The 26,586-nt window shown below is 40.2% G+C and overlaps 1 protein-coding gene across 9 annotated transcripts in view; it reads right to left on the bottom strand.

Moving 5' to 3' along the window:
• gigyf1a (GRB10 interacting GYF protein 1a) overlaps nt 1–26,586 on the bottom strand; it is a 40,449-nt gene that overhangs the window by 13,347 nt on the left and 516 nt on the right. For 5 of the 9 annotated variants that reach the window (XM_061710709.1, XM_061710714.1, XM_061710711.1 and 2 more), the window contains exons 2-15: nt 13,664–14,295; nt 13,508–13,571; nt 10,797–10,926; nt 9,646–9,741; nt 9,344–9,461; nt 7,963–8,071; nt 6,298–6,357; nt 5,436–5,635; nt 4,788–5,014; nt 4,344–4,467; nt 4,034–4,219; nt 3,391–3,548; nt 1,336–1,501; nt 1,000–1,223 (exon numbers count right to left, since the gene is read on the bottom strand). In XM_061710709.1, coding sequence (XP_061566693.1) covers nt 1,000–1,223; nt 1,336–1,501; nt 3,391–3,548; nt 4,034–4,219; nt 4,344–4,467; nt 4,788–5,014; nt 5,436–5,635; nt 6,298–6,357; nt 7,963–8,071; nt 9,344–9,461; nt 9,646–9,741; nt 10,797–10,926; nt 13,508–13,542 — 1,833 coding nt within the window. In that variant the 5' untranslated portion in view covers nt 13,543–13,571; nt 13,664–14,295. The remainder of the gene's footprint in view (nt 1–999; nt 1,224–1,335; nt 1,502–3,390; nt 3,549–4,033; nt 4,220–4,343; nt 4,468–4,787; nt 5,015–5,435; nt 5,636–6,297; nt 6,358–7,962; nt 8,072–9,343; nt 9,462–9,645; nt 9,742–10,796; nt 10,927–13,507; nt 13,572–13,663; nt 14,296–26,586) is intronic. The other 4 variants (XM_061710715.1, XM_061710717.1, XM_061710716.1 and 1 more) reach the window with 2 other exon arrangements.

Genomic DNA, 26,586 nt, shown 5'->3' with positions numbered 1-26,586 from the left:
GACGGAGTATTAGGGCCAAACAAAAAAACAAAAAAAGGAAATTACGAGAATAAAGTCATAATATTACGAGAATAAAGTCATAAAATTACGAGAATAAAGTCATAATATTACGAGAATAAAGTCGTAATATAGGCCTATTATAAATATATATATATATATATATATATATATATATATATATATATATATATATATATATATATATATATAACTTCACAAGATGCTCAATATTCCTCATTTTAACACAGGGAGAAGAAGCTCTTCCTGTTAGAGTTCTCATAAATTATATTCTCATAATATTACGACTTTATTCTCGCAACATTACGACTTTATTCTCGTAATGTTACAACTTTATTCTCGTAATTTTACGACTTTATTCTCGTAATATTACGACTTTATTCTATTACGACTTTATTCTCGCAACATTACGACTTTATTCTCGTAATTTTACAACTTTATTCTCATTATATTATGACTTTATTCTCGTAATTTCCAATTTTTTTTGTCTTAGTTTGGCCCTAATACTCCGTCGTACTTATGAGAGGAAAATTGGGAAGGTGATTTAATTTGCTAGGGAGTGTAAAGATTGGACTTTTATATAGTGGGTTAAGAACAGACTCAAGTCCAGCAGACACCATGCCTAGTGCCCAGTATGCAAGCCTGTGGTGGCAGAATTATGATCTGGGCTCGCTTCAGTTGGTATGTTGTAGTTTCAGCATGTTATGTGCTGAAACTACTAGGATTTATTTTTCGTGGCCTGGCAGCGCACATATCACGAGAGAATTGTTCTCTCTTTTTAATTGCAGCATCTGAGCCACATACAGAGCCTAAGAGGGCTTCGATGACCCTGACTGGTCTGGTGTGGAGCCTGTTCGCTTCAAAAACATCAAGTTCAAATGCAAGTCAGAAAATGTCCCAAGTTACAGATAACACAAACATAATCTGTCCATTAATGTGCATCCCTCCCCCATCCTCTAGGTTGGCTGAGTTCTGACTCACAGTCCCGGCGGGCCCCCGGTTGGGCTGCGGGCGCTGCGTTGGTGGGAGCTGTCTCACCAGCAGGGGCGGTGGGGAGGGCCCAGGAGCGAAGGGCACGCGGCCCCACATCTTAATGACGTCCCCCAGGGGTTGAAAGCCCTCGTCGCAGCCCCGCTTCACCAGCAGGGTCATGGTGAAGTAGCCAGCCTGGAACCACTCACACATCTCAACTGTGGTGAATGGACCTGGTTGACGAACAGAACATGAAACTCAATCACAACACTGGCAGCTCTTTCAGCCCCAGAGAGGACTGGAGGATATTAAATCTGAACACATGACTGCAGACTCAGGTTGTACCCTGGATCTCTCCCTGTGGGTCTTTATAGAACCACTTCATAGCGGCCTCATGAGATAACGGCAGAGCAGCTGCGGTGTTCCTGCTCTCCTGCTGCTGCAGAGCCTGGGTGAAATGCTCTTCCTCCAAAGAAGTGTCCTGCAGGGATGCCACCATCTTCTCTGCCTCCTGCACAAACACACACACCGCCACATTCATTATTTATTCAACAGAACCCGTCAAAGAGGCCTGCAAACTTAGCTTCACTTAACAGTATAGCAAATTCAGTGAACTGTCTTTGCAGCCGACCCAGAGAGTACCGTATTTTTTCGGACTATAAGTCGCTCCAGAGTACATGTCGCACCAGCTATAAAATGCATAACAAAGAAGGAAAAAAGATATAAAAATCGCACTGGAGTATAAGTCGCATTTTTGGGGGAAATTTATTTTATAAAATCCAACACCAAGAACAGACATGTGATTTTGAAAGGCAATTTAAAATAAAAATAGAGGCAACAACAGGCTGAATAATTGTACAGTATGCTTACGTTACATGACACAACTGAGAACGTGCCTGGTATGTTAACATAACATATTAAGAGTTATTTAGATAGCTATAGCATAAATAACATGCTAAAAAATTTACCAAACCATCCGTGTCACTCAAAATAACTAAAATCTAATGAAATCTTCATCCTCTGTCACTTTTAAACAACTCTGCTAACTCCGGACGTAGAAAATGCAGTGCTTCCTCTTCTACGTCGCCTACGTCAGACTCATCGTCAGTTGCAGTTCGCCCTCTCGCAGTTTAGTGTGAAAATAACATGAAATGTTATACCGGTAATAATGTGTTAATAATTTCACACATAAGTCGCTCCAGAGTATAAGTTGCACCCCCGGCCAAACTATGAAAAAAAACCCGCAACTTATAGACTGGAAAATACAGTACTTTTACAAATCACCTCCTTATGAGGTTTTATTCCTGAATTGTAGCTGAGGTAAACATGTCTGCTCTCATAAGGATGTCAGCTGGAGAAAATAAGACAAAGACTGCAAAAGGAATGAAGGACAACAGTGAACTGGGCATACATGGAAAAAAGTCTCCACACACATGGATGGAAGTACACAATTTCATCAAAAATGTTGAAGTGTCACTGTTTGGTGTGGCTCTGGTGGATGCTCTTTTCTCTGGGCACTATCTGGACATGATGGCCCTCTTTGTTGGCTAGGAGGCTTATTTTGTTCAAATGGAAGGATGCTCTCCCCCCAACACATGGTCAATGGATTAGAGATGTTATCAGTCACATTAATCTAGAAAAAATTAGATATACTGTAAGAGGATCACCGGAGAATGTTATGCCATTTGGCAGCCACGGCAGCTACTAATATATCTAGGTAACCCAAATGTATGTGTACATTATTTGTATGTTTTTGTGTTTTGTTTTTTTTGGTGTGGATGTCGGGCTCTAAGTAAATTTACTGAAGGTCCAGTACTTGTGGGAGGAGGGGCATTGGTAGGTTTGGAGGAACTAGATTCGATAGTTTCATGTACAAATTGTATTATCTTTTGTTTGTTATATATATTTGAAAATTTAAAAAAAGACTGATAAAAAATAAAAAAAAAAAAAAAAAAAATGTTGAAGTGTGCAAAGTAGATGACACATTTTGCGTCGGTCTGAAGTAAAAGAAAAAAAAAAAAGCATTTTTGTGTAATATTCTACAAGGCCTGATACACCAGGCCAACAACTTGCTGTCAGAAACATCAAGAGCACCAGTAAACGTCGTCCTTGTCTTTAAAAAAAAACATGCAGGTTTTTCTCTCCTGGAAATACCGCTGAGTCTGTCAGTGACGGCAATCACTGTGACCGGCTGTTCATTGTAGTAAACATCACACACACACAAAATCTGCTCTGATTTGTCATCTCCATCTCTCCCGAACACACCACAAGAAGACAATGTTCAAGTGTTTTTCCCTCCAATACTGGGGGATGTGAAAGGACAACAGGGGTCTTTGTGGTTGCTTGTTCTGCAGGTGGGTTTCTGTGTGGAAGCCTTGCAATGAAAACACGGGCGCATACCTGCTGCAGGTGTTTCATGCCTTCATCGTCCTCGGTGTCTCCTCCCGAGAGAGGGAGGAGAGGAGCAGCACTGGAAGGGGGCAGGGAAGGCAGGCTGGAGACGGCGGCGGCGGAGGTGGTGCCCAGCTGGGCCTTGGAGCCTCCACTGGGAGCCAAGTCTGACAGAGAAACAAGATGCTAGAGTGGAATAATGGATTTTGTTTCTGCTCTGCGCGTCTGAGCCCCAGAGCCACCTACTGGCTCTGGGACGGATACGGCACTGGAAGTGGGCTCAGTAAACAAGCTATTAAATGTCTGGTGCTAAATGTATTTTAAGTCGAACCAAAATGTCAGCCTGGCCAAATCTCCTGTCCCACACAGCGTCCTGCAACTGAAAAGCCCTGAACGCGAGTAACAGATGTCAGACTAGACTTGAACAGTTTAAACTAAGGATTTTTTATCAATAAAGTGAGTGGAGAACAACTGTTTTATAAAGAGTATGATTAGTAGTGCATGTTATAAATGATACCGTATGATCTTGAAGGAACAACAAGATAAAAGACAGCTAATTTCATCCTAAAGAATCCTCATAATGAGGCTGACAACATTTATATTTGTACCGTCGACATTCGACAGTATGTGGTGAATCGTGGTAGAAACATACCCTCGCAAGGTGTGCTGTTGGCCTTGACAGGCTGGCTGTTGCTCAGCTGACTGCTGTCCAACACTTGAACAGCGCTGCCAAGATGGGACTCCAGGGATGGAGGGGCACAGTGGGCAGGAGGGGAAGAGGAAGGGGATGCTGGGTTTGTCTGGTCGTCCCCTGCAGCAGACATGGCCTCTTTACTCTCTGGAAGAATTATAAAGAAAAAGGGGGACTGTCACTTTAAGTGTTGTCATGGTTATACAACGTGATCAATAACTTAAGGAGAACTCACAAAAGCAAACTAAATAATTGGCAGACTCTTCCTCACCCATATCTTGATCTCCCTCAGCAGCGTTCTTCTCCATGTCAGGGAAACTCTCCTCCTCTTCCTCCTCCTCCTCCTCGATGCCCTTGAACTCCAACTCCTCCAGGATTGTCTCCTTACCACCCTTCTGGCGCAAATTTTACAGGAAAAAAGAAAAGAAAAATGAGACAAATGCTTTGATTCCTATTTTAGACGTGCAGGTCCAACAAATAAAAACAAGAGCCTCACAGATTCACGGTAATTATTTAACATAAAGATTACCCAGCTCAGTTAGGGTCGTAATGATAACATAGTTGGAATAAATCTGAATGAATGTTACTTCTCTTAAACATGTAGTTTGGGAACTTCACCTGCAGCTTCTTTATGTCTTACTTTGAAATAACAACAGAAGTACAACTTCCACATCCCAGGAAACAAGAAATGTAGATCTAAAGAGAAGTTACCGACCTTTAAAGGCATGAAAGCTCCGGAGGAGTCAAACGTGCCCATCTCTCCATCCTCCTCATCCGTACACCACTCAGGCAGGCCGTCCCCGTCTTCCACTCCGTCACTTCCTGCACGTCGGCGGCCTGAGCCGTGGCCCTCCGAGTCCCGGAAGTCAAAGTCAAACTTCCTCCGGCGGCTTTCGCCTGGACCCGTGTGGTCCCGCCAGCCCGCTGAGCGAGGACCACCATCTAACACGGAAACGGACACCGTCAGCGTCAACATTATGTTCCTAAGCAGCCTGAAGGGTGAAGACGGGATGGAGAGAGCTACGCTTGGGACATCCCAGAAGCAGTATTCATACATCAAGTGACTTTAAGGAGAAACTGATCGTATGCCAGGAGATCGCGTCTTTAACCTCACGACCAGTATATGACTGCAGCAACGATAAAACTAGTAGTAACATAAATCCCAGTAATTACTCCAAGTAATATCAAAGTCATTAAGAGCATGGACAACACAGAGCTTTTGCAAGCCCTGTTCTTACTAAAAGGCAAATAGTTCATGATTATTTTTTTTTAAAAGGGTTGAATATTTACTTAAACTTAGCAAATGTAACCTTTGAGCAAGTAAATTCATATGGCAGCAGCAAATCGTTTGCATGCATCGTACCATCCCTGCGGACTACACTGTGTCTCCAGTTGTTGCCGGCCTCCGCTTCTTCTTCGTCCTGCTCCTCTCGGAGAGTGCGCCAGTTATCGCTGTCAGCCCTTGTGTACTCTTTCCTCCCAGGAGCCACAGGACCAGCAGGTTCTTCAAAGCCGGGACGCCCCACTTCCCGCCGCAGCGGCTTCTCAAATCGGCGTTCGCCCCTGAGGAATCGCAGGAAATGGGAAGAAAATTAGACTACTTATGAGATAAACGAGAGAAAAACAAAGTCCAAGACGCGAGCCGATTCATAGTATTCCTGGAGACATACATGAATTACATCACCATATACAATTATCTTTTTTTTTTTGTCGTCTGCACACATATTAATGGTTAATACCATGCTGGTAAGAACCTAAGGCATATATATGTGCATTTTTTATATAAAATACATATATATATATATATATATATATATTTTTTTTTTTTAATATGTCACATATATTTATTTTATTTAAATATATATACAGTTGTATGAAAAAGTTTGGGCACCCCTGATTGTTTTCAAGATTTTCCTTTATAAATCATTGGTTGTTCGGATCAGCAATTTCAGTTAAATATATCATATGGCAGACAAACACAGTGCTATTTGAGAAGTGAAATGAAGTTTATAGGATTTACAGAAAGTGTGCAATAATTACTTAAACAAAAGTAGGCAGGTGCATAAATTTGGGCACCCTTGTTGTTTTATTGATTTGAATACATTTAGCATTAATTATTGGAACACAACAGTTGTTTGTTCAGTTCATTGACCCTTCACCTACATACACAGGTGAAGCCAATCATGACAAAGGGTATTTAAGGTGGCCTGTTGTAAGTTGTTCACCTCTTTGCATCTTCTTTGAAGAGTGGCAACATGGGAGCCTCAAAACAACTGTCAAATGACCTGAAAACAAAGATTGTTCAACATCATGGTTTAGGGGAAGGATACAAAAAGCTAGCTCAGAGATTTCAGCTGTCAGTTTCCCCTGTAAGGAACATAGTGAGGAAATGGAAGACCACAGGCACAGTTCTAGTTAAAGCCCGGATTGGCAGGCCAAGAAAAATCTCAGATAGGCAGAGGCGAAGGATGGTCCAGGTCAACCCACAGACCAGCTCCAAAGACCTACAACATGATCTTGCTGCAGATGGTGTCACTGTGCATCGTTCAACTATTCAGCGCACTTTGCATAAGGAGATGCTGTATGGGAGAGTAATGCGGCGGAAGCCTTTTCTGCGCACACGCCACAAACAGAGGTTTACTACAGCACATCTTGACAAGCCAGCTTCATTTTGGAATAAGGTGCTGTGGATGATGAAACTAAAATGGAGTTATTTGGACATAACAAGTGGCGGTATGCATGGTGGAAGAAGAACACAGAATTCAAAGACAAACACTTGCTACCCACAGTCAAATTTGGTGGTGGTTCCATCATGCTGTGGGGCTGTGTGGCCAGTGCAGGTACTGGCAATCGTTAAAGTTGAAGGTCGCATGGATTCCAGTCAGTATCAGCAGATTCTTGCCAACAATGTTCAAGAATCAGTAACAAAGTTGAAGCTGCGCCGGGGCTGGATACTTCAACAAGACAACGACCCTAAACACTGCTCAAAGTCTACTAAGGCATTCATGCAGAGGAACAGGTACAACGTTCTGGAATGGCCATCTCAGTCCCCAGACATGAATATTATTGAAAATCTGTGGTGTGATTTAAAGCGGGCTGTCCATGCTCGGAAACCATCAAACCTGACTGAACTGGAGATGTTTTGTAAAGAAGAATGGTCAAAAATACCTTCAACCAGAATCAAGACCCTCATTGGAAGCTATAGGAAGCGTTTACAGGCTATTATTTCTGCAAAAGGAGGATCTACTAAATATTGATGTAATTTTTCTGTTGGGGTGCCCAAATTTATGCACCTGCCTACTTTTGTTTAAGTAATTATTGCACACTTTCTGTAAATCCTATAAACTTCATTTCACTTCTCAAATAGCACTGTGTTTGTCTGCTATATGATATATTTAGCTGAAATTGCTGATCCCAACAACCAATTATTTATAAAGGAAAATCTTGAAAATGATCAGGGGTGCCCAAACTTACACACACACACACACACACACACACACACACACACACACACACACACACACACACACACACACACACACACACACACACACACACACACACACACACACACACACACACACACACACACACACACACACACACACACACACACACACACACACACACACACACACACACACACACACACACACACACACACACACACACTTTTTTTGGGGATATACAATTATCTTTAAAGATCGATGTAAAAAATCTGCGGAAGAGGACGCAGATGTTTCACTAGTCCCCAAATGGGTGATCTTAAAAACAACGCTGGATGACAATTTCTTTCAGCTGGTAAACAGGCTTTCATCGTAAAAAGGAACTTCCCAAACATTTCTGAGGATGCTTCCTAAACTTGAAGCATTTGTGGTTGTTTCTCTCACCGATCGTCCCAGCTCTGGCTTCGGTGTATCTCCCGGACGCCACGACTGAACCCCACCTCTGCTTCTTCAATACTTCTTTGGTAGAATCCACCTTCACCTCGGCCTCGGCCTGTTTGTTAGAACAGACACAAATGTGTTTGTACTAATATTAGAACATACAGAACTTCTGATGGTCTAAAATAACCTGTATGAGTGTTAATTGTCTTTATGAACCAAATTCAGTAGGCCTGTAGCCATGCGTCGATGCCGTCAACAACAAAATATGACGTCGACAATATTTTGAAGTTGCCACGCACATGCAATTCACACTCTGCAGAATGGAGACCCAAACTGCAACCTCGCAAGCGTGCCCAACAAAGTCCTGCAAAAAGCACCTAAACAACAGCCCTAAGTCATCAAAAGTATGAGAATACTTTACATTTAGTCCCAAACGGCTTTTGGTATTGGCATACCAGACCAGCACAACAGCGATGTTGGAGCATCTGAAGCGGAGGCCCCCCCTCGTCTCTCGTGGACGGGACAATAATAATTGCAAAAATTAACATCACATGATCAAATTATGGTATGCATCAGCTCCAAAAATGGATGTTTTCTGGTCATAACTCTGTTTACTGGCATGAAAAACTTTATCGGTTAGGAGAAGCTAAAGTGCCACCGGAAAATTATTCATACCCAAAACAACTTTTTATTTTCTATATTCTATATTTTTATTTTGCTGTGCAAAACTGTGTTTAATAAACTATATTAAGGATTTTTTTATATTTATTTGATACATTATGGTTTTTATTAACCAAACAACTATTTTTAAATCATTAATCATTACAATAATCGCCCAAGTACTCGACTAATTGACAAAGTAATCACCAAATTAATCGTTTTAAAATTAATCGTTCAACCCCAGCCCTAAAGTTCAGAGATTTGTTTGGAAACGTATGGAGGTAGAAAATAATTGAGAACCTCGTTGAGGACTGGGACCAATAATAATAAAAGACTTTCTCCACTCTCAAAGACCCAGCACATGTGTAGAGAACGGCTCGGCATCCTTCACAGTCGTTTCCTGGTCCTGAACCGGACACCCAGCACTGAGACTGGTGTGTGTTGACTGCTGTGTGGACCAGGTGAGTTCAAGCCCGCTGGTTTTGGGCAGGTGTGGCTGGTCAAAAAGACTATTTAGACAGACCCAAAGGAAGTGTGGTACATCAACATGCTGAATGAATGAGGGGAAGTAACACTTGAACTTGTGTCTCGACTGTTTGACTTGGCTGAAAGTACAACGACCGAATATCAAACAAGGGATTTTGGGCAAAGTTGCTGTCAGATTCCTCAGAAGCATTAAACACGCCCTGATCCTTTTGTCTCTTTAATCCCGAGCTGCATTTACCTCGACCACCTCGTGTTGCTCCTCGTCCACGGGCCACTCCAGCTGGGGCGGCCCCAACCACTCCTTTTCCCATGAGCCTCAGCACGGCCACACTGTTCACAGACATGGAGAAATTCCTCTGCAGAGTGAGTGGAAAGAGCAAAAAAGACAGGAATGTGAGGAATGAGAGCTCGCAGGCACATCTGTCAACCAACAGAACAGCTCTCTTCGGAACTGAGACTTGTATTATGCAAATATTCAGCACTGAAAGCGATTGGACATTTGCAGGCGTCGAGCGCTTGTAGGTGTGTGCTGGGACAGACCTGCTCCTCCTCGGTGAGAGGCACCAGTGCCAGCGGCTGCATGGGTTCATCCTGCAGAATAGCAGCAAACTCCTTATCCTGCATGTCCTCTGGGACCTACAGAACAAATAAAAACAGAGATTTGTACAATGCAAATTGTTCTTATTAATATCAGGTACAGTTGTAGGATGGTTCTGTATCAGCAGCTCTGGTTATATTATGAGTTTCTTCCTTCACATTTTCTAGCAAATTTTTTTCTATTGAAACCTTGAAAAAATATATATTAAAAAATATAAATAAATCAGGTTTGGGTATTGTGCCGATTAAAGGATTTCTGTTGGTAGTTGGGATTTTTAACATCCGTTATGACGAGTAACCATGACAACGAGAAGGTTGTTTGTGTGGAAGCAGCTTATTGAGCTCGCCAAAGCCCTAATAGTGGCTGGAATAAGACGTTGAGGATGTAGGATAGCAGACAAATGACGAGCGAGCGAGAGAGGTTTCGTCTCTCGACGGTCTCGGAAAATTTGAGATTGCTGGCATCTAAAACAAGACGAGCTTGGACTGCCGACAACACAGTGGGAATATCTGGAATGCAGTGATTTCACCAGGACATGGCTGCAGGACACCTCCCGGACTCCAACTCCTCGTAGATTTCAGTGCCGAGCAGACAGAAATAAGAGGAAAGGAGCGCCGACCATAGCACCTGATACAAACACGCGTTTCAATCCCAGCCATGAACCCAAATGAGAATCTCTGCAGCTCAGATATTGAACTGATGGCTGGTGTTGATGTTGGATTACATGTTGGCAGTGAGATCACATCCATGTCGTCTGCAGAGACGCCTCACCTGTTCTACCTGCCGGCGCTGCATGTAACTTCAGCAGCTCGGTCGTTGCTAGGCTACAAACACAATACTCCCAAGACCATCTCTGGAAACTGAGCCATGCCTTTCTCTTTGCTACGCTTCCAGCTCACCAACAGTTTGTCAACAGATATCTGCTTATTTATATCCATCTCCTTGGTTTGTTTTTTTTTAAACCCCACAGGGAGTTAATAAAGCATTGTTCACCAGGGCAGAAATCCAGGTACATGAGACAAAAAACATATATATATATTTTTTTTTAAAAAGGATGTAAAAGACTCAAAAGGAAAAGGAGATTTTCACCAACCTTGTTGTCTTTGATATAAAGTGCTAACATCTCCTCTCGGCCGTAGCGGTACTCGGCCAGCTTGTACTTTGGCATGGCGGGGGAAGGAGGGGGAGATGTCACACTCCCCCCACTGGACAGTGCACGAAGCCTGGGTAATAAAAAAAAAAACAAGAAGCAACCACAATTTAATGCTTTTTCTTAAATATTAACTTTCTCTGACATAAAACGTAGAACGCCCCCCTTTAAAATGACTTAGCTGATTGGGAAACAAGATAAAGAAGAAGACAAAAAACTGTCTATGCCTGGTAAAAGCCGTTTTAATCTCCCCTGAAAAGAAAACTGTATCCATCTTGCAGCGAAAAAGAAAAGAAAAAAATTACAACATTTTCTAAAGTTAATAACCATCCACTTATGAAGGACCCCCTGAACAGACTTGGACCAACACAGATGATATAGTAGCTTTCCAATCTCAAGATTTCTTTTTAAAAAGCCATTACAAACAGAGCAGCTTCCAAGGCCTGCAGTCTAACAATGGCTCCATTCACATGCCAATACAAAGTGTGTCATTGATTCACAGCCCCACATCAAAACCATATGCAGCCCACAGATGTAGAGGTGGAGGGTAACATTGAAAAGGAGAGCACAGAAATTAATCAGCGTAAACGTAAATAGAGCGGGACAAATGACCAAAAAGCTGCTCTAATAAATCTCACATTTTAATTTCATGGTGGACTGTTTTTGCCCTCTGAGCTCTACCACAGCGGCAGACGCGGTTACTGCGCTGCCAACTGCAAACCTTGAATTATCTAAATAATTTGGTAATGCCAACACGCTCAAAAAGGCTTTTAATCAAGCATGGCAGGCAGCTGTAGTCAGCGGGCGCGTGAACTCGCGCCGCAGCTACATTAAATAGGACAGAGAAAGGAAAGCAGCTGCAGATGTGTAAAGAGTGAAATATTCTGCGAGGCTGGCACAGCACCAAGAATGCACACAGCCGTCACAGGCTGATAGAGATGGAGAGCTACACCCCCCATTAATCGCTACGCAAACATCCACCGAGGAAGAAATGGCCGGCAGACACAGAGAGAGAGAGAGAGAGGGATGGACAGGACACGGCCGTTACATTCTGACTTCAGGTAAAAGCTTTGGTAACTGCAGGAGAAAACGTCCTTTGAAAACTGAACTACAGATACCAGCCCACGAAAGCCTGGACCATCACCGCTGCCATTTGGATAGTTACGAGGATTTAACCAGCAAAACACTGATGTTGGCTGGGTTCTTGGTGCAAAGAACATTACTGTATCCAACAGTCATTTCTCCACCGAAACGGGTAATTTTTCCAAGGGATTTTGTCTAAAAGCATGACCACACAGTTCAAGCCACGAACGGTCCACTGGAACAGCGGTTCCCAAGCCGGGGTCCGGTCCAGAAAAACTAAAATCAGGAGGCGCACAAGGTTTCCCAGTGCACAGAGGTCGTTAAATTTAGATTTGCACATGTAGCTGGACTGAACTATAAGTATGTGCAAGCACGATTTTGACAAAACACCACTGTTAGAAAGCCTCGTTTCCATTTATTCTGTTCATTCCTGCTTGGAAGTTTATTCATCCCCACAAGAAAACTCTGAAGGAGCTGTGAAATTTGTTCTAGTTTTGTTAGAGCTTTTCAACAAAACGAATCTCTCAGTTGTGTATGTAGTGAAATTAGGGCTGGGCGATATATCGAGATTTTAATATATATCGATATATTTTCAAACGCGATATGGTACGAGACAATATCGTTTATATCGATTTAAAAAAAAAAAAAAAAAAAAAAAAAAAAATTTGATATAGCTTATTTTGTTAAAAATTGACTTGAATGTTTTATTTGAGATTTGCACAAATGTTTTGTTATTTGCACAACTATCAACCTCAGTTGAAAAGTCTGCCTGTTACTGTCTACATTGTATTAATTGCACAGTGTATTTTAATTTAATTGTTATGCAGGAAAGGGATATTTGTTTTATTTTATTCAAGAAGCATTTTTATTCTATATATGCAGGCAGTTTATTTTTATTTCATTTGTTTTATACATTTTGATATTGTGCAGATCTCTGTTAATAAAAGGTACCTGTGTGACATTTGGCACGAGGCTTTGTATTAAAACTAAGGCTGTTTTTTAAGGGTTTGCCTCAGAAAAAAATGAAGCTAACAGAGATGCTATGCTATAATGCTTTGGGGGAAACCCCAATTATGGCACAGAAAAAATATCGAGATATATATCGAGTATCGCCATTCAGCTAGAAAATAGAGATTTTTTTTTTGGTCCATATCGCCCAGCCCTAAGTGAAATCATACAGGATAAAAGCGTAGGCTATTATATACCAGACCCATTAGCGTCGAGCCAGTCTGTTCTAGTCCACCAGGGGGCACGTCGAGCTGATGACATCTGCTCAACTTTGGATAAGAGTGTGTTGAGGTTGGAAATTAAAGCTTTTTTTAGTAATAATGACATTTGTCAAAGGGCTGTGCTTCTACATTTCTGCCTGGATAACAGCTGTGAAGACGAGCTACCCACCTTCACACATATTCAGTTAGGAGTAATAATGAAACATGCAAGTTGCTTCCTTTGAAATAACAGCTAATTCAAAGGCTACTGGGGTTTCTCAAAAGGTCACAGACGCCGTCACATTAAGTTTCACTGGGGGAGAAACCTTTCTGAAACAATTAAAAAGGAGTTCAATCCATTACCATTCTGGGCCGAAGTTAAGAGTCTCAGCAGTCATATTCCTCACGTCCTCACAGAACTGAGTATCTGGCGAGAGAAGAAGATGTTTTCAGCTTGATTTTCAGCACTTGGAACGTAGTTATGAGTAAGACGAGTGAATGCTCCCGAAGGTGGCTTACCCTGTCCAGATATTCGGAGCAGGCTGGACTGGGCTGGACCAGGCTAGAGCTGGCTGGCTTTAGTTAGGCTTAGGTGACTAGAAGGCTGAGTGGTGCTTAAGCTGTGGTCACAGAGCTCCCCAAACACACAGACAAAAAGAGAATAGCTGCCAGTTTCAGGTGCTTGAGGAATACCAGGTTATCAGATCCTAACTATTTAAGGAAGGGGGTTCGACAGTTCTTTGAAGAATGGAAGCTCCTGCTACTCACAGCCAAAAAAGGTTGTTCAACATAAAAAAGAAACAAAAAGAACCTTGGAAATCAACAATGGAACAAAATAAAACACTTTTGTAGTAATGTTTTCTTTCTTTGTTGTTGTACAGCAGTTATCTCACATTAAAGTTAAAAATATGAACTGATTCATCAAAAAAAAAAAAAAAAAAAAAAAAAAAAAAAGTAATGCAGGAACAAAATAACAGCCGAAATGCAACCGGCTGCTGGAACAGCTGCCAAAAGCAGACGCGACTCGCACTCTTCGCCTCCTCCTTTCTGTCTCCCACTCTGTGCCTTTTTCTGTCACTCCAGCTGATATGTGGACTGATGGAAACCCTCCAGGTGACTCCTTTATTTCCTGCCCTCTTCCCTTTGCACCACTGAAAAAAAGCAAAGTTAAGAATCAGAAATCGAACAAAAAAAAAAAAAAAAAAAAAACACACATCACAAAAGCAGAATTAATCAATGGGGAAGCATTTTCACAAGTTGGCCATTGCCTTACAAATGGAGAGGGAAGGTGGTTCAGCTTCATTGTTATACTGCAAGGCCTTGACAGTGAAAGGTAGCAGCCTGGTTTGATCAATACACTGCAGCCAATGACCTGAGAGCAGCAGAGCAGGGAGCTATTCTGCCACTGAATAAATAACAACTATTTCAAGTGCTACACTCAGTCATGGTCTAGTGTTTTTGCTGCTCACAGGAGATTTTCCATCCTGAAATGCAGAGAGTCTATTTCAGTAATGCTTTGAACCAGCTGCTTCTTAAGCCATGCAGATGGTTGTGGAGACTTTCTGAAAATGTCATGGAAACAAAACATCATCCAGGCATCAAAATTTCAGTCGTTGGCACTCACACATGCATGTAGTGCCCTTGTATAAAGAGGGCCACGCAAATGTTTAATGTCTTAAAATTGAAATGCTGCCAATGCTTTTTAATGTTAATAACTGTTATATAAAAAAAATAATAAAAGAAATCCCTCCAGGCCGAATTCATAGTGCAACACTCCCACAACATGTGGACACAATGAACACGTACTTTTATTACAGGATCTACAGTAGTAAAAATCAAAACTCATGAACAAATGTGGGGGTATCCAACCAGCTATATCGAGGCTTGTGGCTTAATGACATTCAGACAGACGATGCAAATACTCAGTCAAAATATATAACCCCTTTGTGGCACACATCCCTAAAACATAGCAGGGCATGGGGACGGATATATTAAGATTCTATCAATACTGAATGTAAATATTGTGCATCTTAGTGAGGCTGTTCAGCAGTGGTGTGAACACATCCTCGGGGGTATGTGATCATAAGTGCACAGCAGTATGAGCATGCATGTGCTAACTCAACGAGGACTGTGGACACAGTCAGATCCAGATTGCTTAAGGCCACGTTTACACGTAGCTGGGTATTTACAAAAACGGATATTTTCCCCTCTGCGTTTTCAAAAATATCCTCGTTTACACGGACCCACATGAAAACGCTGTTAACGTCATGCCAGCGTCACCATACGGTGCGCATCGCCGTGTACCTTACGCCGTAGGCTCTGCGTCGATTTAACGCGGGACCATAATTCAGGCTTTACTTCCAAGACGGAACGAGAGTCTGAGAGAATTTAAAAACAGGTAAAATAAAATAAAATATTGACGGTGGCCAAACAAATTGTAAACACAGGTCGCACTCATGACGCTGCTGGTAACGTTTTCCTCCGTTTTCTCTGTTTACAAGCAAACATGAAAACGGAGTTTTTGAAAATCTCCACTTTGGCCGGAGTTTTCAGAAATTATCGTTTTTGGGGGCTTTGACCTCCGTTTTCGTGTAAACGAACGGCCAAAACGCATGAAAACGCCTCAGTTTTTGCTCCGTGTAAACGGGGCCTAAGCCACAGAAGCCCCGTTTACACCTGGCATTACATTCCTCCTCAACTGCCCGATCATAAGCGACAACTCTAAGAGCATTAACTAATTTGCAAATTAAAAGAAAAAAACTGAAGGTAGACTAATCCAAACAACGCAGGTGAGTTCATGTCATCATGGTTCAGTTATACAGACGGTCCTGCGATGTGTCCACGCCGGAACATGGTCCGAGCGATCAGATCTCAAAGTATCCTCAAATGGATCCTGAGTGTTTAGACTGGTACACAAGGCGTCCAAGTCATGACTGAATCAGTCGGGAGAAATGTTAATGCCAGGTCTAACCAGGCCCGCAGAAGTGGCCTGAGACTCTTGTGGTCACATTCCAATAATATTGTCACCATTTGATCAAGCGTGAATTAACCTGTAATGACAATACATTCTCAATATTCTGTTTACCGCATTTTCCGGACTATAAGTCGCGTTTTTTTCATAGGCCACGGTTACATGATGTTTTTTAATTCGGAATTAATTATTCCGACTTAAACTATTTTCCTTCGAGTTTACATGGAAATAGTAATTCCGAATTGAGGTTTACATGGAAAACACATTTGATCGGCTTTATCCAATTCCGCGTAAGGTCTGGAGGTTGGGAAGGGTTCTGATTGGATAAGGGGGCTAGAGATGCACCGATCAGGATTTTGAGGGCCGATCACCGATCTCGAAAACCAGTATCGGCCGATCCCGATTTTGCCGATCACCGATCACAGGGTGAAATCCATAAATTCGTCAATATTTTCGTCTCATGTACACGACACTGACATTGTATTATTAGGTATAAAAATTAGGAGATTAGGTGTAAACTCGGCTTATAAAGAGTAAGTGTAGTTTAGTAGCTTCAGCTTTCCTGTGGTAATAATTATGTATATGTGAACAACACAGAAACAGCAGACATGTCACTCTCTAAAAGTTGATAGAAGTTGCAAACTATAAACCTTAGTTTCCCTGTGGAAAGAGGAATTAAATCTTAAAATAAAAATTAATTATGAATTATTAAGCTTTGTGAAAGCTTTAGTGATAGCATCCGCCGCGTGTGAGGAAACTGTGAGTGAAGCAAAACTCTTCACACTAGAGCTCGTGAAGCGACTGACATGATTGTCGTCCTGCATGAGGCTTTGGACTGTTTATAGTTTGGTAAAACTCCGACAGGATTTCATCAGTGAAATAATTACGCCGCGGCACCGCGCACCGCGGATCCAAGCTGCAAACGTGTTTAAACCTGATGTCTGCTACAACAGAAAGCGGCTGATGAGCAAAGCATATGAATTCATTACCTTACGATGTAGTTCTTTATTTTTCTTCCTGTCGTTTATAAGTCTCTGTTACAGGTGTTACAGCTGAATTAGTGCCGTTGCGCGCGCTCCTTTTTTTCTCTCCCCTTTTTCTGCGGCAGCCAACTTTGAAAACTCAATATAGCCTACTCCGTCTGAAGAACTTTCAAATGTCTAATAAGCTTCATTATGTTGTGATTCTTTTGTAATATTACTCCTCGTGGTATCTCCTTTGGACAAACTTTGCAAACTGCAAATTTGTTGTCCTTTTCAGACTTTGTAAAAGTCCCGCACCGGCGAGGCCGGTCACGCTCCCTCAGGACCGCTCGGTCTGAGATGCGGGAACGCCCGCGCGGGCAGCGTTTGTTGTTGTAAACGTCATCAGATCGGCCGCTCTGAACTATTATTTTTACGATCTCCGATCAAAGCCGGGGGCCAATCGATCGGTTTATCTCTAAGGGGGGCGGAAGTTACGTCCACTGGAAATTACGTCTACCGGAAGAAAAACAAACTTAATCGCTACAACTTTGAAAAGCTCACAATTTTTATGTTTCCTGCCATCTGTTCTTTTAATTATTTCCAGGTCCTCCAAACTATTTATTAAATAAATCGTCTCTGCTCTTGACCGCCGTTTACTGCGTGCTGCCATCTTGAAACTTTCGGTGCGTCCGAAATGCCATACAAAAAGTATATACTAAAAAGTATACTTAAGTTCGGCACACTTTTGGGTAAATATCAGTAGTGTAGTGTGCATTAATTCGGACGTACTATTCAGAGCGCACACGTCACTTCCCGCCGTGGGGAGGAAGTGACGTGTCACAGCAGCAGTAGCAGCACCGCTCCGCTCTTTCCCGTTTATTCTGGCCGAAACAAGATGACATTATGTATTATAATATACGAATATTATAATATTATATAATAATATTATTATACTTAATATTATACGTATAACATATACGTATCACTTAGCAACCAAACGCCGCTGCATTGCGGGAGGTTTCTGCTCGGCTAGTGTCCATCAATCCACACTAAAGCTTGAGTTATGGTTCTGCGTCAAAACAACGCCGTGCCTACGGCGTGTGGTACGCGTCGACGCAGACCAAACGCAGACCGAGAGGGCTGTGATTGGTTCGCTTGGTAGCAATGCATTTCCGGTTTGAAGCAGTCGTGAACTTTCAGCGCTCTTTTCTTCGTGTATGTGTGATCTTTTTTGTTTTGGCTTTTTGCACAATAGTTGTCCTTATCTCTTTGATTCACTGTGACTGGAAAAAGTTGGATAAACCGTTCAGGAAAAGATTGCGAATTAGCGGTCATGGGGGTACTGCACCGCGGCGAAATGGAGTGATGGCGAAGTCCGAAGGGTTCACGACGGCGTCACGGCAACGGCGTGTGCTCTGCGTTGGTTTGACGCAGAACCATAATTCAGCCTTAATACATTTCTCCAGAATGAGTATGGATAGTGCATACTATTGAGTACGTTCTAATGTTTCGGACTCACTTTTCCAGTATCAAAAAAAAAAAAAAAAAAAAAAAAAAAAAAATCATACTCATTTTGCATACTCATTAGGGTGCAAGTATGCGATTTCAGACAGTGTTTGTTTCAAAAACAAGCCCAGCGTGGAATATAAGCGTCATGGCGACAGACGGGCAAGGGAACGAGCAGCGCAGAAAGACCGGAATTGATTTAAAGCGGAATGAGTGTATACATGATCGCGGAATTATTCCATTCGGATTTAAAATCGAAATAAACCAGCCACTTACTTCGGAATTAAGTTTAATTAGGAATGGCCATTTTCATTCGGAATTATGTGTCATAATTAACCCGTTATATCTTCAAAACTAAAGCAGCACAAACGATTTTTTTGCACAAACCAGCACTAACAAACAAGACCATTTTGGACAAAGTCGGGGGCATGGATGTATTAATAGAACTGGATGGTACATCGAAAATGGCCGCCCATTCATTTCAATGCATTTTGCTCACTCAGCGCATTTGCTGAAAAAGTTCCTGACTTCCGGGTTTACTTCGGGCCCATAGAGCATGCGCAGTTGAGTCACCTCCCATGATGCTCTGGGGCCTCCCATCATGCCCTGGGGCAATGACGCGAATATTAATATAATATGTATTAATATAATATATTAATTAATTTATATTATTACATGTATAGTATTATTATTATTAATGTATTAATATAATATAATTACATAATATATATTAATATAATACATCCGTGGAGTGCACGGACACAGCTGTGACGTCAGCCGTGACGTCACGCCCAGAAAGAGACCTTTCTTTGACTTTTCTGGCCGTTATAAAACATCTTTGACGGATATAAAGTCCATGACTTAAAAATATAGAATACAAAGATTAGTAATTGACGGTGATTACAGCTGGAGGTGTCCTGTGAACAGTTTTAGAGGCTTCTCTTTTACTATTGCGGAAAAAAGCTTTCTGGGCCCCATGGGATTTTTTGTTGCAGTACCACGGCTGGCCACTGGAAAAAAATCGGCGCGCCTTCTGAGCGCGAGATTCGGCCGGTCGGGGGGCTGTAGACGTTAGTGTCGACACTTGTCACTCAAACATGTCTGTCTATGGGCTGACCAATGGGGAAGCATCTGCCCACTGCGGGATGTGTCAAAATGATTCAATCAAAAAAAAAAAAAAAAAAGAAGACTTCAAAACTTTTTTCACATAAAAAAAAAAAAAAAAAAAAATTCACTTCAAATCAAAAAAAATATTTTAAATCCAAAAAGTGTTCAAATGCAATTTTTTGGGTCTCAAATATTTTCTGCATTCAAACGCTTTTTTCTTTGATTGAAAAAGTTTTTTTTTTATTGAAGTGATTTTCTTTTATTGAAAATATTTTTTTCTTTTTGAAGCAACTACTTTTTTGATTAAATGATAAAGACACAAACGTCCTACCCATAATATGGCCCAAACACAAAAAAAAAAACACTACTTCAATCAAAAAGTCAAAGTCAATCAAAACTTCACTTCTATCAAAGAAAACATTTACAATCGAAGAAAAAGTGTTCAAATGCATTTTTTTGTGTCTCAAATATTTGTTTGCATTCAAACACTTGTTTTCTTTGATTGAAATGTTTTTTTTGATTGAAGCAATCTTTTTTTTGATTGAATAATTAAGACACAAATGTACCTTCATCCTTGTTGCCTCTATTCTGTTTTTATTTTAAAATTGCCTTTCAAGATGACATGTCTGTTCTTGGTTAGGACTGCAACGATTCGTCGACAAAAATCGATAATCAAACTTGTCGACAATGAATTCCATCTTTCTTGCGTTGATATTATCATTTGCCACATAATTAAAGCAACCTCATCCTAAATTTTAAAAAAATGACTAATTATCCGATTAGTTGACTAATCGTTTCAATAGTCAGTGACTAGTCGACTATTAAAATAGTCGTTACTTGCAGCTCTGTTCTTGGTGGTGCAAAAATGCGACTTATACTTCCTTCTTTATTATGCATTTTATGGCTGGTGCGACTTATAGTCCGGAAAATAAGGTACCCTCTTCTCCTACATTCACAGAAACCCTCCTGCATGTATTTTATCCAAGTATCAATAGGAACGGTAAACAGAGCTCCTGTGATTGGAGCAGAAAAGCTCAGAGTCTGTCCTGTCAGTCATCTCCTAACCTTTTCTTTTCTTATACCAGTGTTTTAATCTAGCACAGCAACGTTATTGTGGAGCATTAGTGAGTGGGGAATGTGCTTCTACACAAGGTGCACACAGCATGTAGATGCATTGCAGGTAATCGAGGTGTGTATTGTGAGCAGATTTCATTTTTCTTTAGAAACTGGTTCAAAATGAAAACTACAAACAGTTAAATGTGAAATCAATCAGCCTTGTTTTAAGTAGTTTTGCCCAGTCCTAAATGTGTTGGAATATATATTTAAGAAAAGCCTTGTTATGATTTAATGTGTTATCATTTTGTAAAAGATCTATCTATGGCATTAATGCTCGTTTTATATGTATTTCGTTAGAAATTTTTCTAACGAAATACATTTTTCTATTTTTCTTCCAAATAATTTGATTACATGTTTCTAAGTTTCAATGATGGACAATAACTGTCCAACAAATGTTGTCCACTGTTTCATATCTTTGGTTTGAGTCTTTGGTTAGTATACGTGCACTGAAAATGCACCTTTGACCTCTCCCATACAGTGCCTATTGCATAACTAGCTGGGCTATATAGACTAAAAATAAAATCTCTTGATTTAAAAAACAAACAAAAAACAACCTGATTTCCAATTTCAATCTATTTATATTTTCTCTTTAAAAAGAAACAAAAAACAATAAATTAAATAAAACAATTGACTAAAGATGACTTTAAAATACTGGAAAATGTGGGAAAATAATTCTGCTCTTGCAGCCTGCACATTTTAAGGGACCCGCTGTTTTGTGCGGCTCAGAGAACCACACATCTCTCCCACTTCTTTCAGATACTGCAGTAAATCAGTTGTGCTGCTACCTTCAGTTTCCACAGACTGTAGACGAACTTTACAGCCACAACACAAACTTCTTCTACTCAGCTGCATGCCTCTCCTGGAGATGTAGAATAAATTAACTGCACTGCTACGTTTAGCTCCCCTGGACTGTAGACGACTATAAACAAACTTTAGAGCAGAAAGAAGTTGGCACGATGTCGGACGCCAAACCCAATCCACTTCCAGTTGACTGAAGAAACTGTGACTGCTCTGATAACATTTTTAGGGGAAACTATTTGCTTTAACAACACACAACGCTACATTATGGATTTTTCTGCTTATCTGAAGAGAACTCTCGGGGGATGCGTTACAGAGCTACAGCGACTCGTCGTAGCAATGGCATCCCATACCACAAGATATGCAAACTGAAAATCAATTCATCATCCTCTTCTACTGAAAAGAAGAAAAATATATGAAACATTTTGCAAATAAAATATACACTAATCACCCTTTCCAAAAGTAAGCAACTGAAATATTTCAGGCCTAAAAATATGATTTATTATAACACCATGATTTTATCCACGGTGATAAGCTTTGAGGAGCTGCGTGTCTGTAAACGCGTTCTCGAAGAGACTGCTGTAAAAGATTAGGAAAGCCTTCAGAGACATAATGTGCTTTTTTTCTGTCTTTTGACTTAACTGTAATGATATATGTTATAATAATGAATCTCACATGTGACGTATCAGTCCTTATGATATAAATCTGGGAAGTCTTACGAACTCCAGGTTGGGAGAAGGTTGCAATGTCACTGACTCTGAAACAACATAAATTTACTTAAATTAATATTTTCCATGAATAGTCATAGTTCAATTAACACCAATGGCATAACTACTAAAGTAATCCAGATTTTTTGCCTTAAAAAAAAAACAACAACAAACTACGGTACAAAACTACAGGCCAAGGAAACTTTACACACACCACAGGTCCTGTGCAAGTCCTTCCACGTGTTACATCCGTTTCCACGTCAAGAAAATCTTTATATTTAATTGTTGTGATAATTACTTTTTTGCCAAGACATGAGAAGGAGTATTTAAATCAAAATTATAAGACTGAATGTAATTGTTGATGATCATACAAGCACAAAGAAAACAAAAATTATGCTTTGGTGCAGATTATGATTTCTGCATTCAAATTTGTGAGTCAAGGTGGACTCCATGTCTCCTTGTTGGAATTATCAACATATTAATTACAGCTGGAGAAATGCTACATTAATGAACAGAAAAACAAATTGTAAATCATTGTGATGATGCCAGCAGACTTTTGTGTCCTGCTTATGTTGAGTCTTCAATAACAAACAGAACTTCATTATTGCAGCTGAGTTGCACCATAAAATTACAGGAAGTCCAGTAAAATATGGTAGCCTTAAGCAGAATCATTAATATGAGTCATAATACTGGAATAAACTTGTCCGCGACAATAGAGGACAGAAACAGCAGATGATGAAAAGGTCTAACTCAAATTCAAAAGCAGTGTGTTTGCTAATCATCAACTTTCTTTGCAAGGGTCACTCTGTGTTTGCAAACATAAAAGTATGTCAAACTGCAATTATTTCAGCACCAGTTGGCCTGGCAGACCATCCCAGTTTCTTTTCCACATGATACCAGAAATTACATATAATATGTAGGCATAACTGCAATCGGGATGGTATCAGCGAGACCTACAAAATTGCATGCAGTGGTGCAGGAATGCTGTCGAATGACTGGTGTTGGTTTTGATGTAAAATCTCGTTCATCCCAGTGAATATTAGCAGCTCTGGATCAATGTTTAAATGTCTTATTAGGGTAATGGCTTGTAAACCCTTCTGTACTAGTAATCAATTCAGTTAATACACCTTAATGTGTGATTGGTTCAGTACATTCTGTACCAATGGTAATACTAATAAACAGGAGGGGTAAGAAATTTCAGTAAAGTGAGCAGGTATGACGAGCCAGGTTAAGCAAACTTAGTTTCATTTAAAAAAGTACTACTTTGTTATTAAATTATGATTTAAACATTGGTATTTGTCTGCTATCAAATAACATTATTCATTTGAGAATTCAAATATAGCAATTTCTCCATAAAGAGTCTGAAAAAACTGAGAAAAATAACTTTATTGCAGTAATTAAAGATGTAGACTAATGTCTGTTAAGACAATCATTTAATCTAATTCAGCAAACTTCCACTACAGTCAAGTCAATCAATGAAAACTTTTTGTGTTATTTTCACTTTTCACTAACAAGACTAAACCAATGTCAAGCAGGACAGGCACTTCCTGCAAAACCAGGAAACATTGCATCCAAATCTCTCATTCTGCTGTTCTTTAGCAACATGGTGGGACAATGATTTGACGGCACGCTAATGCACGCTGCAAATCTTGCTCAAAGAGGGAAAAAGACGTTGAAATAACACCAATTTACAAGTTTGACGGACAGTATCGTGCTGAACTCGGAGGTCCTCGAGGCGGCTAACGTTAAAATGGCTCGTGTTGACATTAGCTTCAAGCGTGCAGCCTAATTAATATACCTTATAATGTGCGATTGGTTCGGTACATTCTTTACCAATGGTAATAACCATGAAAAGGACAAGAATTTTCAGCTAAGTGAGCAGGTTTGACAAGCCAGGTTAATCAAACTTAGTTTCACTTAAAAAAGTACTACTTTGTCATTAAATTATTATGATTTATAATTTAAACATTGGTATTTGTCCGTTTTAAAAGTTACCAAAAGTAAATAATTTGAGAACTGAAATATAGCAATTTCTCCATAAAGAGTCTGAAAAAACAGAGAAAAATAATAACTTTATTGCAGTAATTTAAGATATAGACTATTGTCTGTTAAGCTAAGTGTTTAATCTAATTTAGCCACTACAGGCAAGTCAATTAAAACTTTTTGTGTTATTTTCACTAACAAGACTAAACCAATGTCAAGCAGGACAGGCACTTCCTGCAAAACCAGGAAACATTGCATCTAAATCTCTCATTCTGCTGTTCTTTAGCAACATGGTGGGACAATGATTTGACGGCACGCTAATGCACGCTGCAAATCTTGCTCAAAGAGGGAAAAAGACGTTGAAATAACACCAATTTACAAGTTTGACGGACAGTATCGTGCTGAAGTCGGATAACGTTAAAATGGCTCGTGTTGACATTAGCTTTTGTTAAGTTCGAGAAGCCTAATTAATATACCTTATAATGTGCGATTGGATCAGTACATTCTTTACCAATGGTAATACCCATGAAAAGAAGGGTAAGAATTTTCACCAAAGTGAGCAGGTTTGACGAACCAGGTTAAGCAAACTTAGTTTCACTTAAAAAAAAGTACTACTTTGTTATTAAATTATTATGATTTATAATTTAAACATTAGTATTTGTCTGTTTTAAAAGTTACCAAAAGTAAATAATTTGAGAACTGAAATATAGCAATTTCTCCATAAAGAGTCTGAAAAAACTGAGAAAAATAATAACTTTATTGCAGTAATTTAAGATATAGACTAATGTCTGTTAAGACAAGCATTTAATCTAATTTAGCCACTACAGGCAAGTCAATTAAAACTTTTTGTGTTATTTTCACTTTTCACTAACAAGACTAAACCAATGTCAAGCAGGACAGGCACTTCCTGCAAAACCAGGAAACATTGCATCTAAATCTCTCATTCTGCTGTTCTTTAGCAACATGGTGGGACAATGATTTGACGGCACGCGAATGCACGCTGCAAATCTTGCTCAAAGTGGGAAAAAGACGTTGAAATAACACCAATTTACAAGTTTGACGGACCGTATCGTGCTGAACTCGGAGGTCCTCGAGGTGGGTAACGTTAAAATGGCTCCTGTTGACATTAGCTTCAAGCGTGCAGCCTAATTAATATACCTTATAATGTGCGATTGGTTCGGTACGTTCTTTACCAATGGTTATACTAATGAACAGTAGGGGTAAGAACTTTCACCAAAGTGAGCATTAAATTATTATGATTTATAATTTAAACATTGGTATTTGTCCTTTTTTAAAAGTTAACAAAAGTAAATCATTTGAGAACTGAAATATAGCAATTTCTCCATAAAGAGTCTGAAAAAGCAGAGACTTTTTGTGTTATTTTCACTTTTCACTAACAAGACTAAACCAATGTCAAGCAGGACAGGCACTTCTCGCAAAACCAGGAAACATTGCATCTAAATCTCTCATTCTGCTGTTCTTTAGCAACATGGTGGGACAATGATTTGACTAATGCACGCTGCAAATCTTGCTCAAAGAGGGAAAAAGACGTTAAAGTAACACCAATTTACAAGTTTGACGGACAGTATCGTGCTGAACTCTGAGGTCCTCGAGGCGGATAACGTTAAAATGGCTCGTATTGACATTAGCTTTTGTTAATTGCGAGAAGCCTAATTAATATACCTTATAATGTGCGATTGGTTCGGTACATTCTTTACCAATGGTAATAACCATGAAAAGAAGGGTAAGAACTTTCAACAAGTGAGCAGGTTTGACGAACCAGGTTAAGCAAACTTAGTTTCACTTAAAAAAGTACTACTTTGTTATTAAATTATTATGATTTATAATTTAAACATTGGTATTTGTCTGTTTTAAAAGTTACCAAAAGCAAATAATAATTTGAGAACTGAAATATAGCAATTTCTCCATAAAGAGTCTGAAAACACAGACTTTTTGTGTTATTTTCCCTAACAAGACTAAACCAATGTCAAGCAGGACAGGCACTTCTCGCAAAGCAGGAAACATTGCATCTAAATCTCTCATTCTGCTGTTCTTTAGCAACATGGTGGGACAATGATTTGATAATGCACGCTGCAAATCTTGCTCAAAGAGGGAAAAAGACGTTGAAGTAACACCAATTTACAAGTTTGACGGACAGTATCGTGCTGAACTCGGAGGTCCTCGAGGCGGATAACGTTAAAATGGTGTTGACATTATGATCCTGTGCATGAAGCTGCAGCTCCCTGTGACTGAATCAATCCCTCCGTGCAGCACTAGTGTCAGATCCCA

Source organism: Cololabis saira, chromosome 20, assembly GCF_033807715.1.
Source record: "Cololabis saira isolate AMF1-May2022 chromosome 20, fColSai1.1, whole genome shotgun sequence".
Taxonomy (NCBI): Eukaryota; Metazoa; Chordata; class Actinopteri; order Beloniformes; family Belonidae; genus Cololabis; species Cololabis saira.
The sequence above is the reverse complement of the archived record's forward strand: the minus strand, read 5'-3'. Positions and strand labels throughout refer to the sequence as shown.